This window comes from Eubalaena glacialis, chromosome 4 (assembly GCF_028564815.1).
Source record: "Eubalaena glacialis isolate mEubGla1 chromosome 4, mEubGla1.1.hap2.+ XY, whole genome shotgun sequence".
Classification (NCBI taxonomy): Eukaryota; Metazoa; Chordata; class Mammalia; order Artiodactyla; family Balaenidae; genus Eubalaena; species Eubalaena glacialis.
The window spans coordinates 95,660,755-95,687,133 of record NC_083719.1 but is presented as its reverse complement, the minus strand read 5'-3'; the positions used below and the strand labels follow the sequence as shown (position 1 = coordinate 95,687,133).

At 38.1% G+C, this 26,379-nt stretch overlaps 1 protein-coding gene across 1 annotated transcript in view; it reads right to left on the bottom strand.

Moving 5' to 3' along the window:
- Nucleotides 1-6,944: 6,944 nt before the first annotated feature.
- The window catches only part of LVRN (laeverin), a 78,196-nt gene continuing 58,761 nt past the window's right edge, over nt 6,945-26,379 (bottom strand). Inside the window, exons 13-20 of the mRNA XM_061188067.1 lie at nt 25,103-25,158; nt 21,373-21,526; nt 19,829-19,923; nt 17,777-17,884; nt 16,875-17,042; nt 16,516-16,653; nt 9,714-9,789; nt 6,945-7,107 (exon numbers count right to left, since the gene is read on the bottom strand). Coding sequence (XP_061044050.1) covers nt 6,967-7,107; nt 9,714-9,789; nt 16,516-16,653; nt 16,875-17,042; nt 17,777-17,884; nt 19,829-19,923; nt 21,373-21,526; nt 25,103-25,158 — 936 coding nt within the window. The 3' untranslated portion in view covers nt 6,945-6,966. The remainder of the gene's footprint in view (nt 7,108-9,713; nt 9,790-16,515; nt 16,654-16,874; nt 17,043-17,776; nt 17,885-19,828; nt 19,924-21,372; nt 21,527-25,102; nt 25,159-26,379) is intronic.

Here is a 26,379-nt window from a genome sequence, read left to right as displayed (position 1 = left end):
CATCACCCTGATACCAAAATCAGTCAAAGATATCACAAAAAAAGAAAATTACAGGCAAATATCACTGATGAACACAGAAGCAAAAACCCTCAACAAAATATTAGCAAACCAAATCCAGTAATACATTAAAAGTATTATACATCATGATCAGGTAGGATTTATCCCAGTGATGCAAGAAAGTTTCAGTATTTGAAAATCAATAAATATAATACACCACATTGATAAATTGAAGAATAAAAATCCTACAATCATCTCAATAAATGTAGAACACTTTTGACAAAATTCAACATCCATTTATGATAAAAACAGTTAACAAAGTGGGTAAACAGGAAACAGCCCTCAACATAATAAAGGCCATATATGACAAGCCCACAGATAACATCCCATTCAATGGTGAAAAGCTGAACGCATTTCCTCTAAGATCAGGAACAAGACTCTTGCCACTTGTATTTAACATAGTACTGGAAGTCCTGACAACTGCAATTAGGAAGAAGTAAAACTGGCACTGTTTGCAGATGACATGATACTACATACAGAAAATGCTACAAGACACCACCAAAAGACTATTAGAACTCATATATGAATTCAGTAAAGTTGCAGGACACAAAATTAATATACAGAAATCTGTTGTGTTTCTATACACTAACAGTGAACTACCAGAAAGAGAAATTTTAAAAAACAATCCCATTTATAATTGTATCAATGATAATAAAATACCTGGAAAGAAATCTAACTAAGGAGGTTAAAGACCTATATTTGGAAAACTATAAGACATTGATTAAAGAAATTGAAGATGACACAAACAAATGGAAAGATATACTGTGTTCTTGGATTGGAAAATTAATATTGTTAAAATGACCATACTACCCAAGGAAATCTACAAATTCAGTGCAATTCCTATCAAAATACCAAGGACATTTTTCACAGAACTGTAATAGATAATTCTAAAATTTGTATGGAAACACAAAAGACCCTGAAGAGCCAAAACAATCTTGAGAAAGAAGAACAATGCTGGAGGTATCACACTCTCTGACTTCAGACTATACTACAAACCTACAGTAATTGAAACAGTAGTGTACTGGCACAAAAACAGACACATAGATCAATGGAACAGAATAGAGAGCCCACAAATGAACCTGCACTTATACGGGCAATTAATCTATGACAAAGGAGGCAAAACTATACAATGGGGGAACAACAGCTTCTTAAATAAATTGTGTTGGTAAAACTGGACAGCTACATGTAAAAGAATCAAACTGGACTACTTTCTCATACCATATACAAAAATAAACTCAAAATAGATTAAAAAATTAAACTAAGACCTGAAACCATAAAACTCCTAGAAGAAAAGTTGGCAGTACACTCTTGACGTCAGTCTTAGCAATATTTTTTTGGATCTATCTCCTCAGGTAAGGGAAACAAGATAAAAAATAAACAAATGGGACTACATCAAACTAAAAAGCTTTTGCACAGTGAAGGAAACTATCAACAAAAGGAAAAGGGCTCCTACTGAATGGGAGAAGATATTTGCAAATGATATATCTGATAAGGGGATAATATACAAAATATATAAAGAATTCATAAAACTCGACATCAAAAAAACCCAAAAAACCCATTTAAAAAGCGGGCAGAGGACCTGAATAGACATTTTTTCCAAAGAAGACATACAGGTGACCAACAGGCACATGAAAATATTCAACATCACCAATCATCAGGAAAATGCAAATCAAAAGCACAACGAGATACCACCTCACACCTGTCAGAATGGCTATTATCAAAAAGACAACAAATAACAATGGCTGGTAAGGATCTGGAGAAAAGGGAACTCTTGTGCACCATATGACTGAGGAATTCCACTTTCAGGTATATATCCAAAGAAAATGAAAACACTAATTAGAAAAGATATATGCACCCCTATGTTTATTACAGCATTATTTACAATAGCTAAGATATGGAAGCAACCTAAGTGCCCATTATTGGATGAATGGATAAAGAATATTATATGGATAAATACAATGGAATATTACTCAGCCACAAAAAAAATTAAATCTTGCATTTTGCAACAACATGGATGGACCTAGAGAGTATTATGCTAAGTGAAATAAGTCAGACAGAGAAAGACAAATACAGTATGATTTCACTTATATGGGGAATCTAAAAAACAAGACAAATGAACAAACATCAGAAACAGAGTCATAGATACAGAGAACAAAATAGGTGGTTGCCAGAGGGGAGGGAATTCTGGAGAGGAGAATAATAGGTAAGGGAGATTAAGAGGTACAAACTACCAGCTACAAAATAAATGTCACAGATATGAAATGTACAGCATGGGGAATATAGTCAGTAATTTTGTAATATCTTCGTATGGTGACGGATGGTAACTAGACTTATTGTAGTGACCATTTTGTAATGCATAGAAATACTGAATCACTGTGTTCTGCACCAGGAACTCTCATAGCGCTGTAAGTCAATTATACTTCAAAAACAAACAAACAAACAAACCCATATAAAGAGGTCACCTTTGTGATTACCAAAGGTGTGGGGTGGGGGAATGGGATGGGGGGTTACATGAAGGTAGTCAGAAGATATAAACTTCCGGAGACAAGCTAGTAAATACTAGGGATGTAATGTACAACATGATAAATATAATTAACACTGCTGTACATTATATATGAAAGTTGTTAAGAGAGTAAATCCTTAGAGTTCTCATCACAAGAAAAAAAATTTTTTTTTGATTTCTTTAATTTTGTATCTATGGGAGACCATGGATGTTCACTAATCTTATTGTGGTAATCATTTCTGAAAGAAATCATACTTACTCTCTACTATGGAGCATTTTTAGGACAATCTCCTAAAATGAGACCTGAGACCCCTGGACTCACTAAGGACTGTTCTGGTTCATAGAAACTGATGGGACTAATAGACTGTGTTGATTCCAGGTAAGATATGCTAAGATTGAGGGGCCATTATAAATGATAGGGTGATCACTGCATGAGGATAAATAAAAAGAAACTTTTGCAAACTCCATGCTTAGTACTCATTTACTCCTCTGATATGTATCTATCAACACCCAGGGTCCAAGACTCTTCAAGTCATCAAACTAGCCCACTTTCAGCAGAAGCCTGAAAGCAGAGAAGGTGATATTTTCATTTTATTCTTCTTGGCATTATTTGTGAGGGGAAGTAAAGAGAGAGGAAGCCTTTGACCTGTCTTACTTAGTATCCTGCTACTTTTGTGGTTGGCTTTTGTACCCTTTGATATGTACCCATCATTATTTGAGTACTTCCTTATCTTTTAGTACAAAGAGATGTTCTATCTCAAATTGTCCCTTTCCTGCCCCATCCCTGAAATCAGCCATTTCCCCAAGAAGCCCTGGTTCTTTTAGCAGAGCATGGCATTTAGAAGCCAAGATCTGGGCACTGGATGTGCTCATTGTCATTGAGGTGTTGTTGCTCCCAGGCCTTCTCAGTTAGAAAGCTAAAGTCTATATCTATATCTATATTTGTATTTGCATCTATGTCTATATATATCTAGAGAGAAACTGCAAGATACGTTTACAAACACACATTTACATCTATATGTATAAATCTATCCATGTATTGAGAACAGTGAGAACTGCTAACATCAATACCTCTAATTCCAATCCAACAAAAAAGGGTTCATTCTAGTTTTTCCTTTTGAATATCTGCAACTCCCTTCTCCAGCAGTGAGAAACCTGAATCTTATTATCATTTGTAAATTTTCTTATTTGAACCATACCCACTGTGGTAACCAAGCTCCCATCTCTGCCTCTCCCCCACCCCATGTGGATGTCCTCCTCTCCCGCCTCAGGCTCTGATACCTTATGTTGAACCCTCATCCAGTCTGAGCCTCCTCTCCACCCCACTATGGGACTCCCCATTCTCACCCTGTTTGGGCTCTGACTGTCCATGTCGTAAGCTCCCTCCTTGCACTGTAGGGCCACTCTACTCACCCTTCATGGGCTCTGACATCCTGTGCCAAGCTGCTCCCTGGTGTGTGGACTCCCTCTTCACCCACTCAAGCTCTTACACCTCGTTCCAGGTCCTGGGCCTCCTCAGCTGCCCCTCAGCTCCCACTGGTGTAGACGCTTACCTTGCTCTGCCTCACCTTTAGGACTGACCTGTTTATAAAAGGAAGGGAAGAGGAAGAGTCCAAATAACTCTTAAATAAGAGTTGTGCTGTGAAGAACATACTTGCTGAATGTTGTTGAACTGGTGAGAAGATTGAGCTGGAGGCAATATACGTGTAGCTTCAAATGCTTCTGACTATGCTACATAATTCTTTGTATCCGGGGAAGCAGTTACATTCACTTGTAAACCTCCTTTAAGGCTTGGGAGTGGACATATTAATCCTGCTAGAGTTTGGACGGAAAAAAAGCATTCACTGGAGTAAACAGGAAAAGTAATCAAGTAGAAATCCTTTTTAAAGCTCATTTTGCTTCTTCATTCATTCTTCAGAATAAATTGCTGTACAGATTGGTCCCAGAGCTCTGAATTACAAAGCATCTAGAGTCTTCAAGACTAAGGCATTTGTTCTTTCACTTAAGATCAGCAATGAAAAGTCACTGAATGGGTTTGAGGAGGAAAAAAGCATAAGATTATAAGGAAAACTTTAATTTCTAATTATCAAATTGAAAAAAATCATGAATACATTGTATTTCTTGTTAACCTGCTTTAGGATGAACAGTATAAACTAGATGGGTCGAAAATATTGTGTTACAGTTGGCGTGCTAATAAATAAGCTGGTTTATTGGTTAATAAAATATTTATACCATTTAGACAAATCTGACTCAGTATCACTCCCTGACTTATTGCTATCACAGTAATCAATCAATAATTACTTCTTTTTATACCAAGTATAAGGTACAATATAATAAAATGTAATGCTTATCTGGAGTAACTGGCTTCATCCAAGTAAGAAAAAATGTACATTATTCAAAATTTTTCTTCATATTTAGAGGAAGGACTATTAACCAAATATTTGGGCATTTGATTTTGGATGAACATTTTTGGTGCTGTTTAATTACTACAGAAGCTAAGATATAATGGAACTTTAATTGTCAACAAATGGTCTGAAGAGCCCAGTGTGCTCCTTTGGTAGGATCAGGGCTTGGCATCACCCAATAACAGGCATCAGAGCCCGCTCAGCATCCCGAGTGCCAGCCTCCAAGCACACTTGGTCGAATGAGAGCACAGGAGGGGAGGAAGATCAAGGAGAGGGGACATGGACAACCAGGCAGAAGGAAGGCAGAGGTTACTGGAAAGGGAGAAGGAAGACAGGGGAACACAAGGGAGGGGAAGGGAGTGGAAGTGGAGGAGAGAAAGAAAGGAGGAGAAGGCAGTTGAGAGGACACGTGACATGGTTATCGAAAGACGATCTGGATGATTGGAGGAGATACAGGAAACAGAGAACGCACGTTTAAGAAAACACAGGAAGATACTGCACACATAACAATTTGAAGACATGGAGACGTTTTATTGCTTACATTTTAAATTGTTAAATTTAAAGAAAAATCTCTCTGACCTATGACCCATGGTCAAGTCTGTGCAGGCTGTGCTTTGGTCTGTCCTCATGGCCAAGTCCCATAGCCTCCCATTCCCTCTCAGGGAGTATCTTCTTGTGAAGTGAATATGAAAGTGAACTTTTGTCTTGCATTTTAATTTGTGGGTACATTAACTTACAGAAGAAATAGGAAAAAACCCTTAGATCACATTGCCTTGAGTTTATATGACATATTTAAAGGCTTTTCATTGACATAGTCCTTAATCTTTACAGTATCACTTTGAGGTAGATAGAGGATCTGTAGTTTTACCCCCATTCTGTAAAAACAAAATTAAAATTAAAACAAGAATTAAATGGTATACACACAAAGTCTAGAGTAGGATGATTTGCCTTAGCTGTCCTGATTAAATCAGGGGTAACAAAACTAAGCTAATTCCGTACATTGTGATTGATGAAAATGTTTAAAGTTGTCCAAACTACAAGCAGGTTCAATTTGGCCAAATGAAACCACATTTCAAACTTAATCTGCTGAGTGCAAAGCTACAAAGATTATGCTCTGGTTAATCTTTTAGTTCTATTACTCTTTATCTGACCATTATCCTTTGCGTTGGAGATTAGCCCATAATTGCTATTGTCTGTTGACATCATCATTTTTGCTGCTAAACTTTGGCTGAAAGAGTGTCTGTCCCACAGGTGAATTACAGTCAAGAGCTTCAGGGCAGAGCCTTGCTTTCCATTTGGTCTCCACAACAGCAATCCTACAGGTACTTCATGGATCCTACAATCCCAGGTCTCTTTGTGACACCATAAAGTTAGTAGCCAGTAAAGCGTGGCGTGATGCAGCAGGCACTGGGGAGAGAGAAATGGGCAGGAGGAGACACATTTCTTGCCTTTGGGGCACTTAACGTGGCTCACAAAATTGTCTGTTTCTTCTTTTTAAAACTTGCATTTCTTTGGCTTGTCTGTCTTCTAGTGAATATTATTTTTCTGGTTTCTATTTCTTTACACTGTTGTGTCATTTGCTCATTACTCTTTTAAATATTGAACTAAATAAACCCTAGAGTATTGCAAATCTGTATTTCCCTCAGAAAAGAATGTGCTCATTACCCAATGATGTAATATTCCACTGGCCTTCACAACAGAACAAGCAAAATTTTCTACGGTAAATTTGTTTTGCCAAGGCATTTAAAGTAAATCATGTGGTTTGTAGCCCAACATGAAGCAAAATCTTCCCCAGAAATACAGCATTATTGGCAAAATCCTCAACAATCACTGAGCTTCAGGGCCAAACGTGACAATAGGGGAAGAACAGGACTCTGAGTAGTAAATGTGACTGAAATACGAATAACAAAACGTGTGGTTTTCCAGACTCACAGAATATTGGAAGACAAAACCGTGAGCACATTATAATATGCAAGAGAAGGGCCGAAAGTTGCCACTAAATTATGTGTTTTTCTGTAGCCACGCAGCTATCCTGGCACTTCGCTCCTTGTTTTTCAGATTTTCATTCTTTATTGTCTGTAATTTGGCCTGAACTGTGAGTCTCTGGTGCTCCTCCAACATGTTACTGCAAAACTGCTGCAGCTGAAAGGACAAAGAGACGGTTGGTCCATCAGTGCAATTGAACTTCTCACTTAGGCACAGTAAGACAAAGTTCATGTTAAGTAGCGACATGATCTTGTGAATGGATGATGACAGTTGGAATGAGTAGAAATGTCTGTCCCTATATGGTGTGTCCCTGAGGAGACTGTGACTGAGAAAATGTGATGAAGACCACACCTGTCCTGAAGAATCCGATGTAGACTGGAAGCTCTAGGAAGTAGGAACTTTGTTTATTCTATTCAATGCTCTATTCCCCAAGCACGTAGTAGGTGCTCAATAAAGATTTCCAGAATGCATATTGGATATTATACAAGATTTGTAGACAGAGACACAATGAGACCTTTCCTTATTTCAAAAGAAACTTTGCAACTTCCAAAGCTCAAAACTGGTATACAACATCCATGTCTTTACAAATGTTACCCTTTATTTAAGAATATTTATAGTGGATTCATCCATTGGCTAAATTCCTTCATTGAGTCAGGTCAAGCATTCAGTTATGGGAACGTTTGTTGCAATATTACATTCAAGCCAGACAGATCCCAATTGAATAATTGGGATAATAATAATTGAATTGAATAAATCATATTCCAAAAGTCTATTTCTGTGTCATTGGATTATAACTCAGAACACACATTACCATAAAATGATAGTGTACCCTACCAGCTCACAAAAGGTCACATAAACCCTAATGTACTTGAAATTAGGTAGTAATAGGGTTGTCAAGTCTAACTACAATGCAAAAGACAAATAAGGTTCTAGGAAAAAGTAGATTAAGGGGCCAGGAGCAAACCTCCCGTTCTCTCCCACACCTGGGCATTCCTGCCAGGCAGTGGGAGCCACACACCAGCAGCACCGCCCCCGATCGAGCAGCTGCAGTGGGTGGGAGGGGAGTGTGGGTCTGGGGGACTGTGTGTGGGGCTTCACGGGTGCTTGAGAGCACAAGTGAGGACAGGCTCCAGCAGGGTGGAGTAGAAAGACCAGAGCAAGAGATTCGGAGAGTGTATAAAAACTGTGCTGGTGTGGAGGGAAAAGGGATTCATATGACTTTTTTTTTCATTTACCTTTTTTAGTAATTGTTTTCAATATTATCATGTGAACCAATACATTGTAGTAGGACTGTTGGTCATTAACAGCTTGTTGACAAAGATATTCATGGTAGCTAACTCACTTGTTTTCAAAATTACAATAATTTAACTACTGCTAAATCCAGTTTTGCATTTTTTTAATGAACTATCAGTGATTATAGAATTTTGGAACTTTGGGGATTGCTCAAGTTATACAAACTTCATTCATTCATTCAACAACAACAAAACTACTGGGTTTTGTAGAGATAAAGATGAACAGAGGCACTTTTGAAGATATCAACACAAACTCAGTTTTGATTCTAGGAGCTTTCGTTCCAGGATTTTTGGGTGTGCCCCGCACTCTCTTGTCTGGGGAATCCCTGATAAATCAGGTCCTGACAGCTCAGCCTCAGGCAGGCCAAAACTCAAACAAAGATCATTCCTTCAGGAATTACCAGTTCTTCCTCTCTCTCTCATAGTAACAACTACATAGGATGATTTGGGAGCATGGAGGAGGAGAGGGTGTAAATTAGTTAGTTAAAAATTTCCTAGAGGGCTTGCCTGGTGGCGCAGTGGTTAAGCATCCGTCTGCCAATGCAGGGGACACGGGTTCAATCCCTGGTCCAGGAAGATCCTACATGCAGCGGAGCAACTGGGTCCCTGCGCCACAGCTACTGAGCCTGCGCTCTAGAGCCCGTGAGCCACAACCGCTCACGGTTGAAGCCAGCGAGGCACAACTACTGAAGCCCGCGCGGCTAGAGCCCATGCTCTGCAACAAGAGAAGCCACTGCAATGAGAAGCCCACATGCAGCAACGAAGACCCAATGCAGCCAAAAATAAATAAATAAATTTATTAAAAAAAAAAAAAGAAATTCCTAGAATATGTGGTTGGAGCAGGGTCTTAAAGGAGGATTAGGAATTACCCAGCCAAGGACAGGCATGAGGAGGGCACCCCAGACAGAAGGTAGAGTGTTTCTGAAATCTGGGAAATGTGCAACAACATGATAATTTAAGAAATTCTGTTAAGTGGTACAGCGTAACTAGAGGAAAAGTGTTCGGGGGTACCTATGCCTCTTATTCTCTGACACTGGTTGGTGAAGTGGGCAAAAGTGAAGCTAGGGAGTAATGCAGGGGCCAGATTATGAAGGGCTTCATGTGTTAATGAAAAGATTTTAAAATTTCTTCTGAAAACTAGGATGAGCTACTGAAACTTTGGGAGCAGGGCAATGACCGGCAGTGATGTGATGGATGGGATGGAGGGAAGAACAGCCTGCGACAGGGAGCCCGGCCCATAGTCTACTGCAATAATTCAGGTGAAGTACAACCCTCCATGAACAAGAATGGTCTCTATTTCAAGAGCAAGACAGAATTAAAAGACATTTCCTGCACAGTGATAATAGCATCAATGGAGCATAGAATGTAACAGTTCAGAAAAGCATACTATTTTTAATTTTAGCAACTCCAAATTACATAAAAAATGGCTTCTAAATTGTCTTTATAATGCACAATATCTATAGTACTTACCTCTAAGATCTGTAAATCCGTACTTATGGTTCTCCCTATTACGTATAACAGAGTAACCAATGATTGTGTTCCATACCTACAAAGCAACAAGATGCTAATCAGGAGTGGAAAACGTTTGGCAAGACAAAGCTACAGAGCAGATAAATGCTAAGGATACAGCCCCTATTAACTCCTAACTCCCAAATCTAAGCAAAACCATATATGAACTTGTTTAGCTTCATCTTTTCATAGAAAATTCATGCTATAGAAAAGTCTATTAGCACAAAGAAGTAATTATAGTTTAATATTGATTTGTGTAACACATAGTTTTAAAAGTTTCATTTAAATATAAAAAGCTGTTCTTAAAAACAGTAACAAAAACTGTTTTTATCTTTCAAAAAGAAGTGGTTAGAATAGATGTCACATACCCAAATTAAGAAAATTTAAAAGAGAATAGGTAAATACTCAAAGTACACCCCTTAAAAAGTGTAGTTAATATAGAATCAGTTTCAGAAACTCTGACTAAAATACCCTGAAAGCTTATTGAAACTTCTGTATTTGCATATGCTGTTTGGAAAGAGATTCTCAAAATGTTGGTGATCCCTGAGGGCTAAGTACTCTGGCTTTCCTTAAGCTCCCTCAAACAGGTACGGTAACTGAAACTTCCCCTTTAGCTTAGTGACCTTGAATAACTGACAAGAATTGTCTGAAAAACAGCCATGAAATGTTGCTATGGAAAAACAGCAGATACATACCTGCTCAAAGTGTTGTTGTAGTGAAAAAAGTAAAGAAAGACTTTTGGATGCATTAAAAAAGAAAGAAAATTAAAATAAGGTTAATATAATGGCCTGGACAAGAAAGGGTTGAATCAGGATACTGTCTTGATAGCTGATAGTTAATACACACAATTGATTTGCTTCAAAAATGTATACTTGAAATTAAAACTTGTAAGAGTTAACATTGGCATGATATGCAGACAAAGGTGAGAGAAAACAGTGCTTTTGTTCTTTTTAAGTTCCCAGCTATAACTTAAGCTGAGTCTACTTCAGCAAAGTGGAGGATAAGAGACCATCTACATATAATTCAGGCAACCAAATCTGTTTCTTTGGGGAAAGAAGAAATATTTCTTAGTTCTTCATTTTGGTTGGCCAGGTTTAAAAAGCCTGTGAAATGACTCAAGAAATTTGACAAAATTTGCAAAGAAACTGAGTTCCAGACTTAAAAAAAAGCAGGAAACAAAAGAAAACTACCTACGTTGCTAAATGTGTGATTTTTCTACCACATACAGGAGAAAGGTTACCCCAGAGGCAGGGCTGGGTTTGAAGTTACCTTGGGGCAACTTATAAACTGTAAAAATGGGGGAATAACATATAGTTAGAAGCATTGGTATGGAGATTAAATGAGATAATGTACACTGAAGCGCCTATCAGGGTGCCTGGCACACTTCATTCCTTCCTGTTCTTGAAAGTTTCAAGAGGAGATATTTTTGAGACAGATGATTTATCATTCTGCTTGAGAGAGCAATCTCTTTGAAGTAGTACTCAACAAAAATATATACATTACAGATAGCTTAGCCCACCAGTAGTCAAAGGTATTAACATGAAGACAGGAGCCAACGTTTGTCAGGATAGTTGCCCTTTCAAGAAATTGATAACATTCAGTGCTAGTCAGCGTGATTTGGGACTCTAGTCCATCTCACCTTCCGCGTCTCTCCTTTCTCACATTTGCCCTCCCCTCCCATCCCTTCCCCTGCCATGTCTGATTTCCTGCAGCAAGCTTGGCCACTTAGGCAAGCATGGAGGCAGCCAGGTATCTCGCCTGACCCAGTGATAGGCAGTGAAAATGGGTCCTCCAGTGCTTGGGCACACCACTCTGATAACATCTTAATTCTCTCAGTTTGTTCCAATTTAACCCTTTCAACTCTATGTTCCCCATCATGAAATACAACAGAGTAGGAGTAAAAATGAGTGTAAGTTTCTGCTACATGTAAAAAGGATAACCAACAAGGACCTACGTATAGCACAGGGAACTCTGCTCAATGTTACGTGGCAGCCTGGATGGGAGGGGGAACCTGGGGGAGAATGGATACATGTATATGTATGGCTGAGTTGCTTTGCTGTGCACCTGAAACTATCACAGCATTGCTAATCGGCGATACTCCAATTTAAAATAAAAAGTTAAAAAAAAAAGAGTGTAAGTTTTTCAAGCGTAGGACTTTAGCCTGTATCACATATTTGGAGAAGAAATAAGGGGTTTGGTGAAGAAGAGGGTAAGATTCGTTTTGGATCGGTTGAGTTTGAAAGTGATGATACCTTGTATTCTATATTCAAATAAAGCTAAGGTATTCCTGTAGGTGGTGAAGCCTGCATCATTTTATGAAAGCCAAAAGCAACATAACAAGCATGAAACAAACATCATTTCTACCACATCCAATAAAAAGTCACAAAAATCCTGTTGTTTCGTGTCTATTCACACATTTCTTCATAGGAGCTATGCACAAGTGCAGGTTCATACTGATTTCTCTGGAACCTGAAAGATGTCTTTATGGTTAGTGGAAGCTCCCTCACTGGGATCAGTATCCAAAAGATCACCTCTCATCTAACAATTAACTAAATACCCCACAGCCTCCAGTGCAGTGCCCTGCACGTGGGACTGAGAAGCAGTATCAAACCAAAGTTGTTTTACTCAAGCAAGTGTTCCAAAATATATTTTCAGATTAGGCTCCCTGGGAAGAATCTGGGGCCTGGCTAAGGGGAGCAGATGTTCCTGGACTGCTATTGGCAGTGTCTCAACTCTAACGCTTGACCAGCCCTATTGTCTCCTTTCCAGGGCCCTAAGCTCCAGCCAGTTATGACGATCAGTCCCAAGTCGGACTCTCAGCCTGGCCCCCAGGCAATTACTGGTGTCCTCCCTTCCATGTAGAAGGTGAGTTTTTCCACCTGCTTGTTCAAATCCCCCTTCTTCTCTTTGAATCCCTAGAGCACTCTCCATCTGTCCTCTGTAACATTTATCAGAGACCGTGTCTTAATCACTTTATAACCCCCAACAACAGCTTGAACTAACTGTGCCTTGGCATAGAAAAACCAGAACTTCTTATTACCAGAAAGAACTTTACAGCTGATCACATACAACATCTTTCATTTTATGCAAGAGGAAACCAAGGCCGAAATGTTAACTAATAGGCCATCAATAAATAAGTGTTGTTCTAGTTAAAGTTCCAGATGAGAGGGTTAGAGAATTTAGTTTCTCATCTGTCTTTCGCTTGGAACAACTGATCTACTGGCAGAATGACACTTTGTTTACATTAGCATAGACAGTACATAGCAGGATTACAGTGACAAGACGCTGGGCTACATGCTAGATTTCCTTCTGACAGGCTTCTTGGAGCTTTATGATGCTAACATATACTATGAATTTGTGGAGGTTAAAATAGACAGTTTCCAAACTGATGGGCTACTGTCTCCTTTGTTCACAGAAGGCTTGTCAGTGTCTCCATGAATAACGCTCAGTGAAACACACACACTGGAGAAATACCAGTTTCAAAGCTAATTTGCGAGTGATCAGTCACATTATAGCAAATTTAAAATAAATCCTTTTCACTTAAATAACATAAAATTTAATTTGTCATCGCATTTGTTTACTTACACTTTTATACTACCTTTATCATTTTATGAAGACTGGTGACATACAAATATTCATGTCAAATATAATTGTTTAATAAGTGCTAAGTAAATATTCTGATGTACAAAGAATAAGGTAAGCATTCCTGTGCCGTTTTAATGTATATAACATTTTAATTATTAATTTGAACTTTTATTTCCTCTTAACAATTCATATATAATATTACTGTCTATTCAAAATCATTTGCAAAATTCAGCAAGACTGGTGACTATAAATTGAATCCTAAAAATAACTGTTTTAGATGTAGAAGGCAAATTTATTTGAGTCTCAAAGACTTTTTGTAGCAGAATGTGTAAGAGGAGTGAACTGAGCTTAATTTATCATAAACAGAAAAGGAAAGGCATCTATTTTATGAGCATGGCATTTTGTTGATAAAAGATAAAAACATTTAAGCCATGGTTAAAAGTGAAGGCATTTACAATTCTAAGACCTTCTTAGGGATAATGAAATACCTATTTAGAGTTTGGTTTTTTTTTAAAGGAAGTCCTTCTAGACTCGTATTTAATACAGTTAAATCATTTAAACAAATTGTTAGACAATGGACTTTTTAGAGAGCGTTGCAAACATGTTTCTGTTCTCCAACTGCAGAAAAAAGTTCTTCTGAGGAATAAAAATTAAAACACACTTAAATTAAGAGCAATCTTTCCCATGGGTTGCTCAAAGCCATTTGCGGGGCTTAACTAGTTACATGTGCTGTGTATGGTATAGAAAGAGAGGAAAAATAAATTGAGGGGCTGCTTTACCCCTTAGAGCAGTGTTGTCCAGTTGAATTCTCTCGAGGATGGAAATGCTCTCTATCTGAGCTGTCCAGTATGGTAGCTACTGGCCACACTGAGCACTTAAAACAAGGCTAGTACAACTGACGAACTGAATTTTTTTTTTTTTTTGGCTGTGCCACGAGGCCTATGGGATCTTAGTTCCCCAACCGGGGGTCGAGGATTGAACCTGTGCCCCCTGCAGTGGAAGCGTGGAGTCCTAACCATTGGACCACCAGGGAATTCCCTGAGGAGTTGAAGTTTAAATTTTATTTAATTGTACTTAATTTAAATTTAAATAGCCATATGTTAGCTAGTAGCTACCATATTGAGCAATGCAGACTTAGATAATTTTTTAATCCAGTGTCAATTGGTTCCATGTTAAATTACACCGGGGTCACCTGGGGTGCTAGAGAAAGGTACAGATTTTGCGCCCTATTCTGGCAGATTCTGATCTTCAAGGGGTAGGGTGGGCTTGGGAGTCTTTAGGTGTATGAACCACTCCAGGTAATTACGAAGCTCTGCAACATTGGAAAGTGTCTGGCTTGTGCTTAGGCTCACCCATCTGAGTGCGGATATGGCCCGGGACTGACAGGTACCATGTCACCTTGGGCCACAACAACAATATGAACAATCCTCAACACGTACAAGTGCACATTAAGTGCCAGGCACTACTAAGCCCTGAGCCTGGGAAGTAACTGTGAAGCTGCGTCTTTCTCAGGGCCCGGCAGGGCATCCGAAGGCATGGAGAGTGTGATAGGCTGTGGTGATTACAAGCTGGGCCCTCAGGAAAATAATCACTTATTTTTTAAAGGAGCTGTTCTCTCAGCAGTTTAATTCCAAAATCGCTGCTAGATTGTTCCACAGGATGCTCTGGAAGAAAACAGTCAGGGACTGTAGCTGAAGTGAATGATCTTGGGCAAAATGATCACGGCAGCAAGAGGGCAGATGGCTTCCAGACCAGGCAAAGCCAGGCATGTCAGCCGGAGAGGGGGCATGGGGGTCAGAGCTTTCGATACAAGCTCCAGGGAGAGAGAACAGAAAGTAACAGACAGCCCTACGAGGCTGGAACCTCTGAAACCTCATGGAACAAGGCGACCTGAGTAAATACTTCTGATTTATACCCAACTCCCAAATTCCCACTGGGAAGTAGGACCTGGGAAGGACGGCATTACCTTTAATGACTTAAACAAAAATGGAAGACATCATTTACCCCCAAGGTCATAAGGCTCTCTGAACAATGAACCTAGAATGATAATTTAAAACAAGAGATAAGGACAATTTTCTCAATATGTGAGTATGCTATGCATGTCCCCCTGATGAGCCAGAAAAACGGTACTGTACAAAAGAGCTTTTATCTACATGTTTAAAATTTCTGATTTAAAAATACATTTTTGGTGTATTGTAAAGGTGTTCAATACATGTCCATAAAAGAAAAACATGCCATTATTTTGCTGTATAAGAGAACGATATTCAGATTCTTAAACATTTATATTCTAAATATATCTTCTGTTCCAAAGACGTAAATTTATTTGCAAAAAGTATCTTCCAACTTTACAGCTGTGTATGTATCTGAACTGTTGGCTACTCTGATCTGCTAACTCTTCAGTATGCGAATAGTTGTAGGACATATTATTCGAGGCTTTTCAGAATGTATGGTTCAGGCTTTCAGAGACTGTGAAGCTGGGGAGATCCTGGCCTGGAGAAGGATGCTGTCAGACCTCCTTGTCTTCCCAGCCCTTCGACCCTCCCCTGAAGCCCCTCAATAAAATGGCTTGATCCACCATCCCACCCCTCCCAAAACGAACGTATGGTTAAGTCATGTTCTAGAAAGAGCAGCTGTCGAGGGTATGCTGCCTGACTTGTGCATTTCAACGTCTATTTTACCTGGCAGACTAAGTAGCAAGCAGATTTAATCTTAAAAGGTGAGAAATGTAAAAAGTTCGAGAACATGGAAGCCAGATACATAAAGGGAATCTGACAAAAGGCACAAGCAATATCCAAGCTTATGTAGTAATGAACATTGCTGTTTCTTAAAGATACGGTGATGTACTTCACAAAAGAAATGAATGGATGATGTACACTCATACCAAAAAACATGACTTGCTCTAAGTTCTGTCTCTGAAGACAAGATTCTTAGTGGGCACAGTGGGAAATTGAGGTAGATAAGTACCCCATGCAGATCTACATTCACAAAAAAAAGCCAAAACTGAGGATAAGTGATCTTATCTTTCACACAGCTAGTTTGTGGTGAGACTAAACGCAGGAAAATTTATCAGTTTTCTAGTCAATGCAAAGGACTTTAGTGACCTGGCCAGACTAAAGTTGAGCCACTAGCACCAAACCAATGACCTAAATGAAAGAGAGGTCTCACATTTCCTCCTTACCTTTCACTCACAGCTTGCCAATTGTTGATTAAAAAGTCCTTTGCAACGTATCGGCCAACTTCAGAGGCTGCCACAGCTTCGATTATATTTGTTTCATTAAAAGTGAATGGAGATGTAGTGATGGCATACTCCATATATCTGTAAAAGCGCATGTGGCAGAAAATAAATACGTAAACATTATCCAATGGAAAGAGTAAATTTAAATAAATGGAGTTAAAATCCCATATGGTTCTAAGTTACTGAATTATAAGTATGTTTCATATTAATTCTTATATTAGCTTATTTCTATTTTTCTCCCTTTGGTTTATTAACTGCATTCTTCCACCAAGAACCCTTTCAAGGTAAGTTGTAATAATCACCTGTTAAGTATCCATGGATCTTTACTGCAGCTCATTGCATAAGCAAGTTGAATCCTTTCTTCTTCTTTTGTTTTATTATTGTAGATATTTAACAAAAAATCCCATTCTTTATCATTTCCCAAGGCAATGCCATAACATAAAATCACATTTTTAATCGGATAAGGTATTCTGTAAGGTATAACATGCAATGATATTTTTCATAGTTGTTAAGTTATATGTTAATCTAGGTTGTCATATACTTAGAAGTATAAATCTAGAAAAAATGTCTGTGATCTTAGATATAAATATCAAAAGTAGGAATCTAGAGAAGCAATTGTGAAAACTGTCATTCATATTAACATCTTGAGATCATCAAATTAGCTTAGAAACTAAGGAGTTTTGAGGGAGAAGTAAATTAGAACAGTATAAACAGTGTATGTTGATAACTCCATTTGGTTTCATATCTTATTATCACATTTTCTAAGAGTCCATCTGAGGTCATATTTTAAAGGTAATATAATAACACCAAAATGACAGAGTGTTGGTCTCAGGTGTCAGTGAGACTGCAAACTTACACAGAAAGAGATGCACTGATGCACTTTTATATATGTGAACAAATAACTATAATGAACAACCTAAATAAGACTTGAAATAAGCACAGGTGCTTATTAGGGAATGCACTGGCAATGAGAGGTCCTGGATGAGAATTCTGTGTATAAATTCTAATCTATTGCTATGCACAGACCTCCATGAGACAATTGTGTGTGTGTTTTTTTAAAGGACATTTGAAAAAAATAGTAAGAGAGAGAGATTATCTAAGTAAAAACAAAATGTTCATTCCCAGAGTAAGAGCATCAAAAGGCAGAGAAATTGTTGGTGCTGAAACAGGACAAAAAGAAGGGCAATTACAATATTACACTTACTCATTCTCTGGATGGTTCATCCAGTTTCTGAAGAGGTCTCTTGACAGCTGAAGACAGTCCTCAAGACCCAACCAACACGCAGTTCCAAAAAGTTTCTCCAGTGATATTCTTGAAGGAAATATCAAAGAAAAACATGTATTTTTCATTACTACATTTATTTTTTCTGCCACCAAGAATATGTGTTTCATAAAAAGATGGGTATTTTAAAACATCCTTCCAATAACATCAGGTTTGTTAAAAAATAGCCTTTGTGGATGGCAACTGTATTTAAGGTTCAGGGAAATATTTGCTGAGAGGCTCTCAGGCACCAAATAAGCTCCAAGACTGGTACTTTCTGAAAGTAAGAAATAAATTACTGCCTTCCTTCATCTCCCTCAAACACACACGGGTGTACACACACGCCACATCTGTTATCAATTTATTGTTCCTGCCTTATACAATAACTCCCTTACAGATAAAAAAAAATGACTTTTAAGTATCTGATATAACACACTTAAAAATAAAGTTCTTTCTCTACACATGAGAACAGAGGGAATGGTTTATTTCTCTCCTTCGACAGCGAGCCTCCCCTGGCTTAAGCTTCTGTTTCTTCCTCTACTCCTCCTGGCCATTAACGTTGTCTCCAGAAAAAGAACGGAGGTTTCTGCTTTGTTTTTATAGCTGAGCAGAGGTACACATTATGATTGCAAATGAAATAAGTTCAAAAGAACATGGAGAAGAACAATGATAAATCCAGATGAGCGGTGCCTTGAGGTGTTGCAGTTTGGAGTAAGAGGTAAAGGAATTCAAGTGGGTCAGAAGTTTCTGGAAAATGCCAAGAGCCAAATCTCCATTGCTCCACCCTCCCTCCAGTTTCATCCCAGCCTGGCCTGACCTTCTGATAAGCAGAAGTAGAATCTCCAGGGGGGAGACCTTCTGAGAGACAGTTCTGAGCACTCATGTACACATTCACTTCTCTCCCCACCCACCCCAAGCTGGCAGCAGCAAGATGGACTTCTCTGGAAGCACAGTCTAACTCCCTGAGATTGCTCTGAAGAGAACTGGCCCAGGGATGCTACAAAAAGCAGGTCACTTTAGGCCAGTTTAGGAGAGCCAAGGCCATGGCTGGTTAACAAAGGGGCTGCCTGGCTGGGCCTTTCTGTTTGCCTATACAACTTGCCTACCCACCTTCCATCCTAGCTCATCCCCACTGTCTTCCATCCATCTGTAAATCCAACCCTATGTTCGTCCACTCACACGCCCTAGCTCTAAAATTTCTCCCCTCTCAGAAGGATGCTCGTGAGAGAGAATAACCACCTTTTGTATTTCTTACTTGGTCTAATTGGTTTCGGCTTGATGTTGACCAGAGCTGTAAATATAATCCCTGTACCATTCATTGTTGGTCACAGATTCCCTCACTAAATCTGGAAGCCCAGCCTACACACACAAACCTTGTGTCACAGGGAGGCCAGCGGTACTGCAGCCCTGTTTTGCCTTTAACCCCCTTCCCAGAGCAGCATGACAACAGGCATAGTCCCCTAATCGAACCAATGATGGGGAAATCGTTTGCAATACTTGGTCATGCTCACACACCGATGACTGATACAGTTCACTGTCAACCTCCCTAATCATATCTGCATAATGTTAGAATTTCTGTCTGACATAAATAATGGAACTTTTCCCTCTGTCATCAAGAATATACAGAGGGGATTTTTTTCCCCCTGTGTCCTTCCCATACCCTTCAATTTGTTTGTATAGGCTGGTTTTGCTTAGCACAACCCTTCATCAATAGTACAACATACTTAAGATTTCAACCAGTAGCCTAAGATTTGAGAATATCAAGCTATAAATTCCTGTGTGTACTTGTATGTGCTTTGCAGGTAAATTAAGATTCCCAAACTACTATTTCCTATTAGGATACATGTAGCTCACCATTCCCAAATCTACTATTCTCAAATGGCACACAAATCTCTCAGTGAATCATAACTATTAGTATCTTATTTTATGAATCTGGAAGCCTATCCATTAATATGAATTATTTAATTCAATGATCACTGCTCAAAAAGTACTTACAGAGCTAAATAGTCATCCTGCAATGTTGCCACATTTTCACGAATTATAGTTGAATAAGTATTCCATATTGAGATAAGTCTCTTTAACAGATACTTCTATAAACAATAAAGAAAATACACTGTTAGTTCTGCTCACAACACCCAATTTACACTGCTTTTCTCTTTGTCTGAAAAGACATTAACAGAGAGGTGACAGATATTTCTTCAGAAATAATCTTTATTTGTCACTAAATGTATAGCTTTTTAAACCTCTATAGATTCAGTTTCCTCAAACGTAAGCAATACGTAAACAATATGATGTGTGTCAGCACACTGCTTGGCATATAGTAGGAACTCAATAAATATTAACCATTCTTATCATTTACTATCACCCAAACATTTCCAGTTGTCTTTAAAATAGAGAAAAAATGGAGAAATATAAAACAAACTTTCTACCTTGAAACTTCCATGCTTAGTATATATATCTCTAAAAAACCAAGGAATACTGATTTATGCCTTGGACTAATTTAAGCTCTGACTCCAAAATAAAATTTCTTCGATTGAGCTATCGGCTGGTAAATAATAAGATTACAATAGTCATACACTTACCAATACATCCCTCAGAATAAATTAATGTTATTCATTGAAATTTTTAAAAACAAACATTAGCTTTTACTTCTTTACTCAAAACCAGTGATCAGATGTTATCAGTGAGCCACCTCTATCCCACCAACAAGTGCCTTCTCCTATTGGTCGCCATGCCACATTCAAGTACGTTCCCATCAGCACTTTGTACACTAGATAAAAGAAAGTCTGGAACCCCGAAGTGCTTGTGATCTCGCCTTCAGACTGCCCCAGAATCTCACTTGGAATCATCACCTAACACACTTGCTGTTTTGTCTGTGGCCCTTAACTCTCCGAGGGGCTGCTCCCAAACTTTGGCTTTGGTTTTACCTGTGCCATCTTTCTTATGATCACTGTTAAAGATGTAATAACAGAAATTTCCCCTTTTATAGATGTTATTTTCCCCTTTTATAAGGACAAGATGGCATGGTTATTTCTTCATTCATTAACTCTAATTTCCCCATCTCTCTTCCCAATATCAAAAGCAGCTTCAAAATGTTTACTTTTTTGGCATATAACTCTCTGGTTTTAAGTGTTGGCCCTATAAATCAGAGTATATAAATCATGGATATAGAACTGTGAAAAATCATTCTGTTTGACTAACAATCTTTTAGGGAAACAGTTGTTAATAGATACTATCCTTTTTTTATAAGAAAAAAAAAGGCATACCATTTCCATCCACTTCTGGTTTCTTAAGACACATTTATACCTCACCAAGAATTAAGAAACTGTCCAAACTTCTCTCATACTCATCTCCTAGACCAGGTCTATGACTAAGGTATTTTCTTCTAAGAGTAAACAACCATTCCTAAGAAAATGAATATATACAGAACAAATAGACTATCATTTTGGGAAAGACTGCTTTCACAGACACTATCTAAAATATGGAAGGAGGAAGACAGAAATTTAAAAAAAAACCCATCTAACAAAGAATGAAATTACCTTTAATAGTGGATATATATCATGGTTGTTCACATCAGAAACAAGATCCCTGGTCACTAGATTCACCAAAACTGCATGCCACACTATGATTTCATCTTCTTCAGCAAGGTACTTGGTTAAATCAAGTGCTGTTTCAATCTCTATATAACTGTTTCTGTTTGGTTTAAAAAAAACCACAGACTCAAAAACTCATATTTGTTCCATGCCTCAGTGCCTGACTTCAATAAGGTATATGAAATCAAGAAGCTAGAGGGTAAAAGTCCCATCTCATTGATGAAGTGGAACCCAAGCAATGTGGACAGACCCTCAATTTCAGTTTGATAGGTTCAAGTGCCCAAATTCTTGGAGGTTGTAGAAAATCCAGGCCAAATGTTGGGCTGATTGTCAGGCACTAGAATATTTGTGCATTTAGTATACATTCTTAAGAGACTATAATTTCCATTCAACAAGTATTAATTAAAAGTCATTCTCTATCTAATGCTCTGCCAGATACTAGTAGGAACACAAAACAAGTGAACACAAATAGGACACTCCTCTTGTTTACCAGCGAGGAGCTTATTACTTAGTAAAGAGCTGAGACTTGCACATAAGAAGGTGTTAATGAAAGGCCCTAGCAGAGGCAACGAATACAATAAAGTAGCAAAGAAGAAAAATATACGCGTGTGAAGGGAGAGGCAGGGAGGCCTTCTGGAGAAGGAAGTTGAGAAAAGCAGTGAAGGAAGGGTAGGATTGGAATAAGTAGAGAGACAGAGGAAGGCAGTTTAAAGTGGGAATTAGTGTGATGGGCAAGAAGATAAAGTGGGAATTAGTGTGATGGGCAGACCAAGTTAACGGAGGCAGGGAATTTCTTTTATGTGTAGTGAGAGATGGGGGTTAATAGGTAAGGTAAATCAAAAGTGTGGAGAGCCTTGAGTATCAGGATGAAGAGTTTACATGTGGTGGGAAGGTGTTTAAACAACCAGGGTAACATCATAAAATCAATGCCTTAAAATTTTGTAGCAACTGTGCTGCAGAAAACAGAATGGAATTCTAATATAAATAGAATTCTAAAGGACTAAAGGCTGGAAGCTAATGCAATAGGCTAGGCAAAGGGTGATGAAAGCTTGGCTTAGCATGGAAGCAGTGAAGGTGGTAAGTGAGGTGAGAATCCAAAAGACATTCCCCAGAACCCCAGAATGAATAGATAAGACATGTCTTGATGGGAGATGGAGAGAGAGAGAGCAGTCAACGATATCTCTGATGTTTCAAGTGTGGGGATGGGAAAAGTAGTAGTAGCTTCGACAGACAGAGAGAAATTGATAGCAGGAGCAATTTAGAGACAGAAATAAAGTTCAGTGTTTAAGGTACTGAATTTAAATGACCACAGGATAAACAGAAGACAGGAGGAGACAAATAGACACCTAGATTTAGAAGTCATCAACATATCCTTTCATAAACATTTATTGCGTACCTTATATCTGCTAGGCACTGTACATGTACATAATAAAATGATCACTGAAACCATCAGAAGGCATGAATTATCCAGAGGAAAGATAGAAGAAAGTAACATAACCATGATTGGTCTTAAGGATGCTCATGGCAGCAGGAAAAAGAGAAGTCAGATCCTGGAGGAGAGCTAGGTTTGCATATTGGAGCCCCAGGAAGTCAAAAAAGAAGTTTGCAGGAGGATGTGGTTAACAGTATAAAGTCATGATAATCTTAGAGAAATGTTTCAGCAAAGTAGTGGGAGGGGAAATGTGCTGTACATCACATGGGGAAAAGTAGTAAAAAAACGAGGGATAAAACATGCAGACCTTCATTCAAGAAATACAACAGGCCAAAGAAAGAGAGAACACACTGCATCATTTATTATGTGTACTCCTTAATTTTACTATCTGGAATTTAAGTTCTGAACATATATTCATTTTCCTGGTTAGAAACTTATCAGCAGAGCTTACATTGAGTAAATCCAATATAAATGAAATCAATAATTCTGTAATACACTAAAATTCAGGCTCATTAAAATTATACCTACAGTCATCATCTTTGGGTAACAAAAATCACTTCAAAGTCTTAATTGATAGTCTATTTCCGGAAACTTTTTTCTTTTTTTTGGATACATCAATTACTTTATTTCCTTAACTTCCAGTATCTTAGAAAAATATGAACACATCTTCTACAATCTTCCTAAATTTATCCATTTTAACATTTAACAGTCTTTACAAATGCAAGTCTGAATCACTTGTATTTTACCTAAGCTTTTACTCTTGATCGAGATTTTAAAAATAATGATTCTTATACATTTTGCAGTAATCCTATAAATATTTAAACACTATTACTTTTTTCTATTTACATCATTTCTACTGCATCCTTCTAATGGTTTTCCTTTAAGGGTTTCCTTTTTTTCTCATGGAAAGGCATTTTATTTTATTTATTTATTTTTACAAATTTATTTATTTTATTTTTGGCTGTGTTGGGTCTTCATTGCTGCGCGCAGGCTTTCTCCAGATGTGGCGAGCGGGGGCTACTCTTCCTTGTGTTGTGTGGCCTTCTCATTGCGGTGGCTTCTCTTGTTGCGGAGCACAGGCTCTAGGTGTGCGGGATCAGTAATTGTGGCACACGGGCTCAGTAGTTGTGACTCGAGGGCTCTAGAGTGCAGGCTCAGCAGCTGTGGCGCACGGGCTTAGTTGCTCCGCGGCATGTGGGATCTTCCCGGACCAGGATCGAACCCGTGTCCCCTGCATGGGCAGGCGGATTCTTAACCACTGCGTCACCAGGGAAGTCCCAGGTGTTTTATTTTAAATACAGCAGTGTGTACATGTCAATCCCAAACTCCCAATCTATCCCCCCATCCTCTTCCCCTCAGGGCTTCCTTTTAAAACATTGAATTTTCTTTGCTGCTCCTTTAAGAGTCTTTCAAAATTTCTCCATAATCAGTTTAAACCTTATTATACCAAAGCTAATTTGATTGAAAATATACGATTTTCATATAATTAACTACCAAGTTTTGACTTCAGAAAGAACATATTCCTTCTTGTCAAATTGTTGTAAAAAACATTGTTTTCTGTGGCTTTCATTTCTAATAGTAGTGGATGTTATTGCTCTTATCCTGATAATGACATGTTTGAATTGCCTATTTTTCTAATTTTTTTATTGTTGCAAAATACACATAACATTTGTCTTCTTAACCGTTTTAAAGTGTATGGTTCGCTAGTATTAAATACATTCATATGTATAACTGATGCACTTTGCTGTACAGCAGAAACTAACACAACCTTGTAAATCAACTGTATTCCAATAAAAATTTTAAAAAAATACATTCATAATGTTGTGCAACCATCATCACTATCCATCTCCATAATTCTTTTCATCTTGTGAAACTGAAACTCTATACCCATTAAACAATATCTCCCCATTCCCCCCTCCCACCCTCCTGCACCAGCCCTTGGCAACCACCAGTCTTTCTGTCTCTCTGATTCTAAGTACCTCATGTAAATGGAAACATACAGTATTTGTCTTTCTGTGCCTGGCTTATTTCATGTAGCTTAATGTCCTCAATGTTCATCCATGTTGTTGCATATTCTAGCAACTTTTATATCATAAATTCCACAATAACCACAGAATTTGATCCTAATCTTAATAAGTTAGGGCCTGTATATACTAAAGAACCAAGTTCATAGTGATGAGGTTATTATTTTTATAAATTTCTCAAGGTACACGCTAAAATGATGAAAGAAGAAAATATACTCACTTAGACAAGGAAAAGGCATCATCAACCAACTGAAGTCTGTGAATAACAGGAATAGCCTGCAAATGAGATCCAAAAATGTTCAGGAAAAGATGAGAACATTTTTAGTGAAAAAATAATTTTCAAAATAATAACAACATTTAAAGATCATTGCTGCTTACAAAGCACTTTCATGTGAATTATGTACAGAGAAATGATCATTTCTAAGGATGGTTCCCATAATTTATTTATTATACATCTGCTTTTGATAAGTGATCCCTCTGGACATCAATCATAAGGCTTAAATATGGCTGAGAGTTTTGCCAAAATACTCTGTGAAAAACAGCATGTTAAAAAATAAAACAGGAAGCCAAGTTTAAAGGGCCTCTCCAAAACAGAAAGTATACATTAAATTGTATCACAATGTCCAAATTGTTGTCAGGGGACTTTTTGGCATAGGAAGCCTTAAAGAATATTACTTAGCACTATTTTGGCAATAGTGAGGTACTCTTTTCAATGGTATCTCTCTTCTCAAGAGTTTACTAATTTGACACAATACCACCAACAGAGCCCTTGGAATCATGAAAAGGCAGGAGTCAACTGCCAACCTAACTCCTCAGGCTTCGGTTTGAGCTCCCTGGCGTTGTCAGGCCACAGGTCTCTGTCTCAGCTTGTGTCCTAAGGGTGCCCAAAGTTTCCTACAGCAGTCCTTCAGTACCCCCCCAGCATGTTCATATATGTGGTCCCAGAAAATTTATCTTCACAACATCCCTTTAAGCATCTGAACAAGCCAAGCTTAATTCTCTCCTTTGTTGTAGTCGCATATCTTTTCTGGCAGTAATAATAACACTTACATTTTCTAGATTAATATTAATAATAGAAATGATTTATTTGCTCAGCAACTATGTTGTAGGAATAATTGACCCCAGTTTTTCAATAAGTAAATCTACAAGGATTTCAAGAAATCATAGCTATAATGGCATGACCTAGTGCTTCCATGGCTAAGACTGCCCTTAGAAATTAAGAAGAATTTAGCTACTCTGAAAAAGATCTTTAAATAAAGTATTATTATAACTGTTTTTTGTACCTTTATTCAAAAGACCAATGATAATTTTTTAAAATTACTGATCATGTTCTGAATGCCCAAATTGTGTCAGGCCTCTGTTAAACATAATACACACATCACCTTATTTAATCTTCACAACAACCCTTTAAGGTCTATTACACCCATTATTATACTGATAAGGAACCCAAGGCATGACTGGGCAAACAAGAGGCCCAAGGTCACACATCTGGTAAAT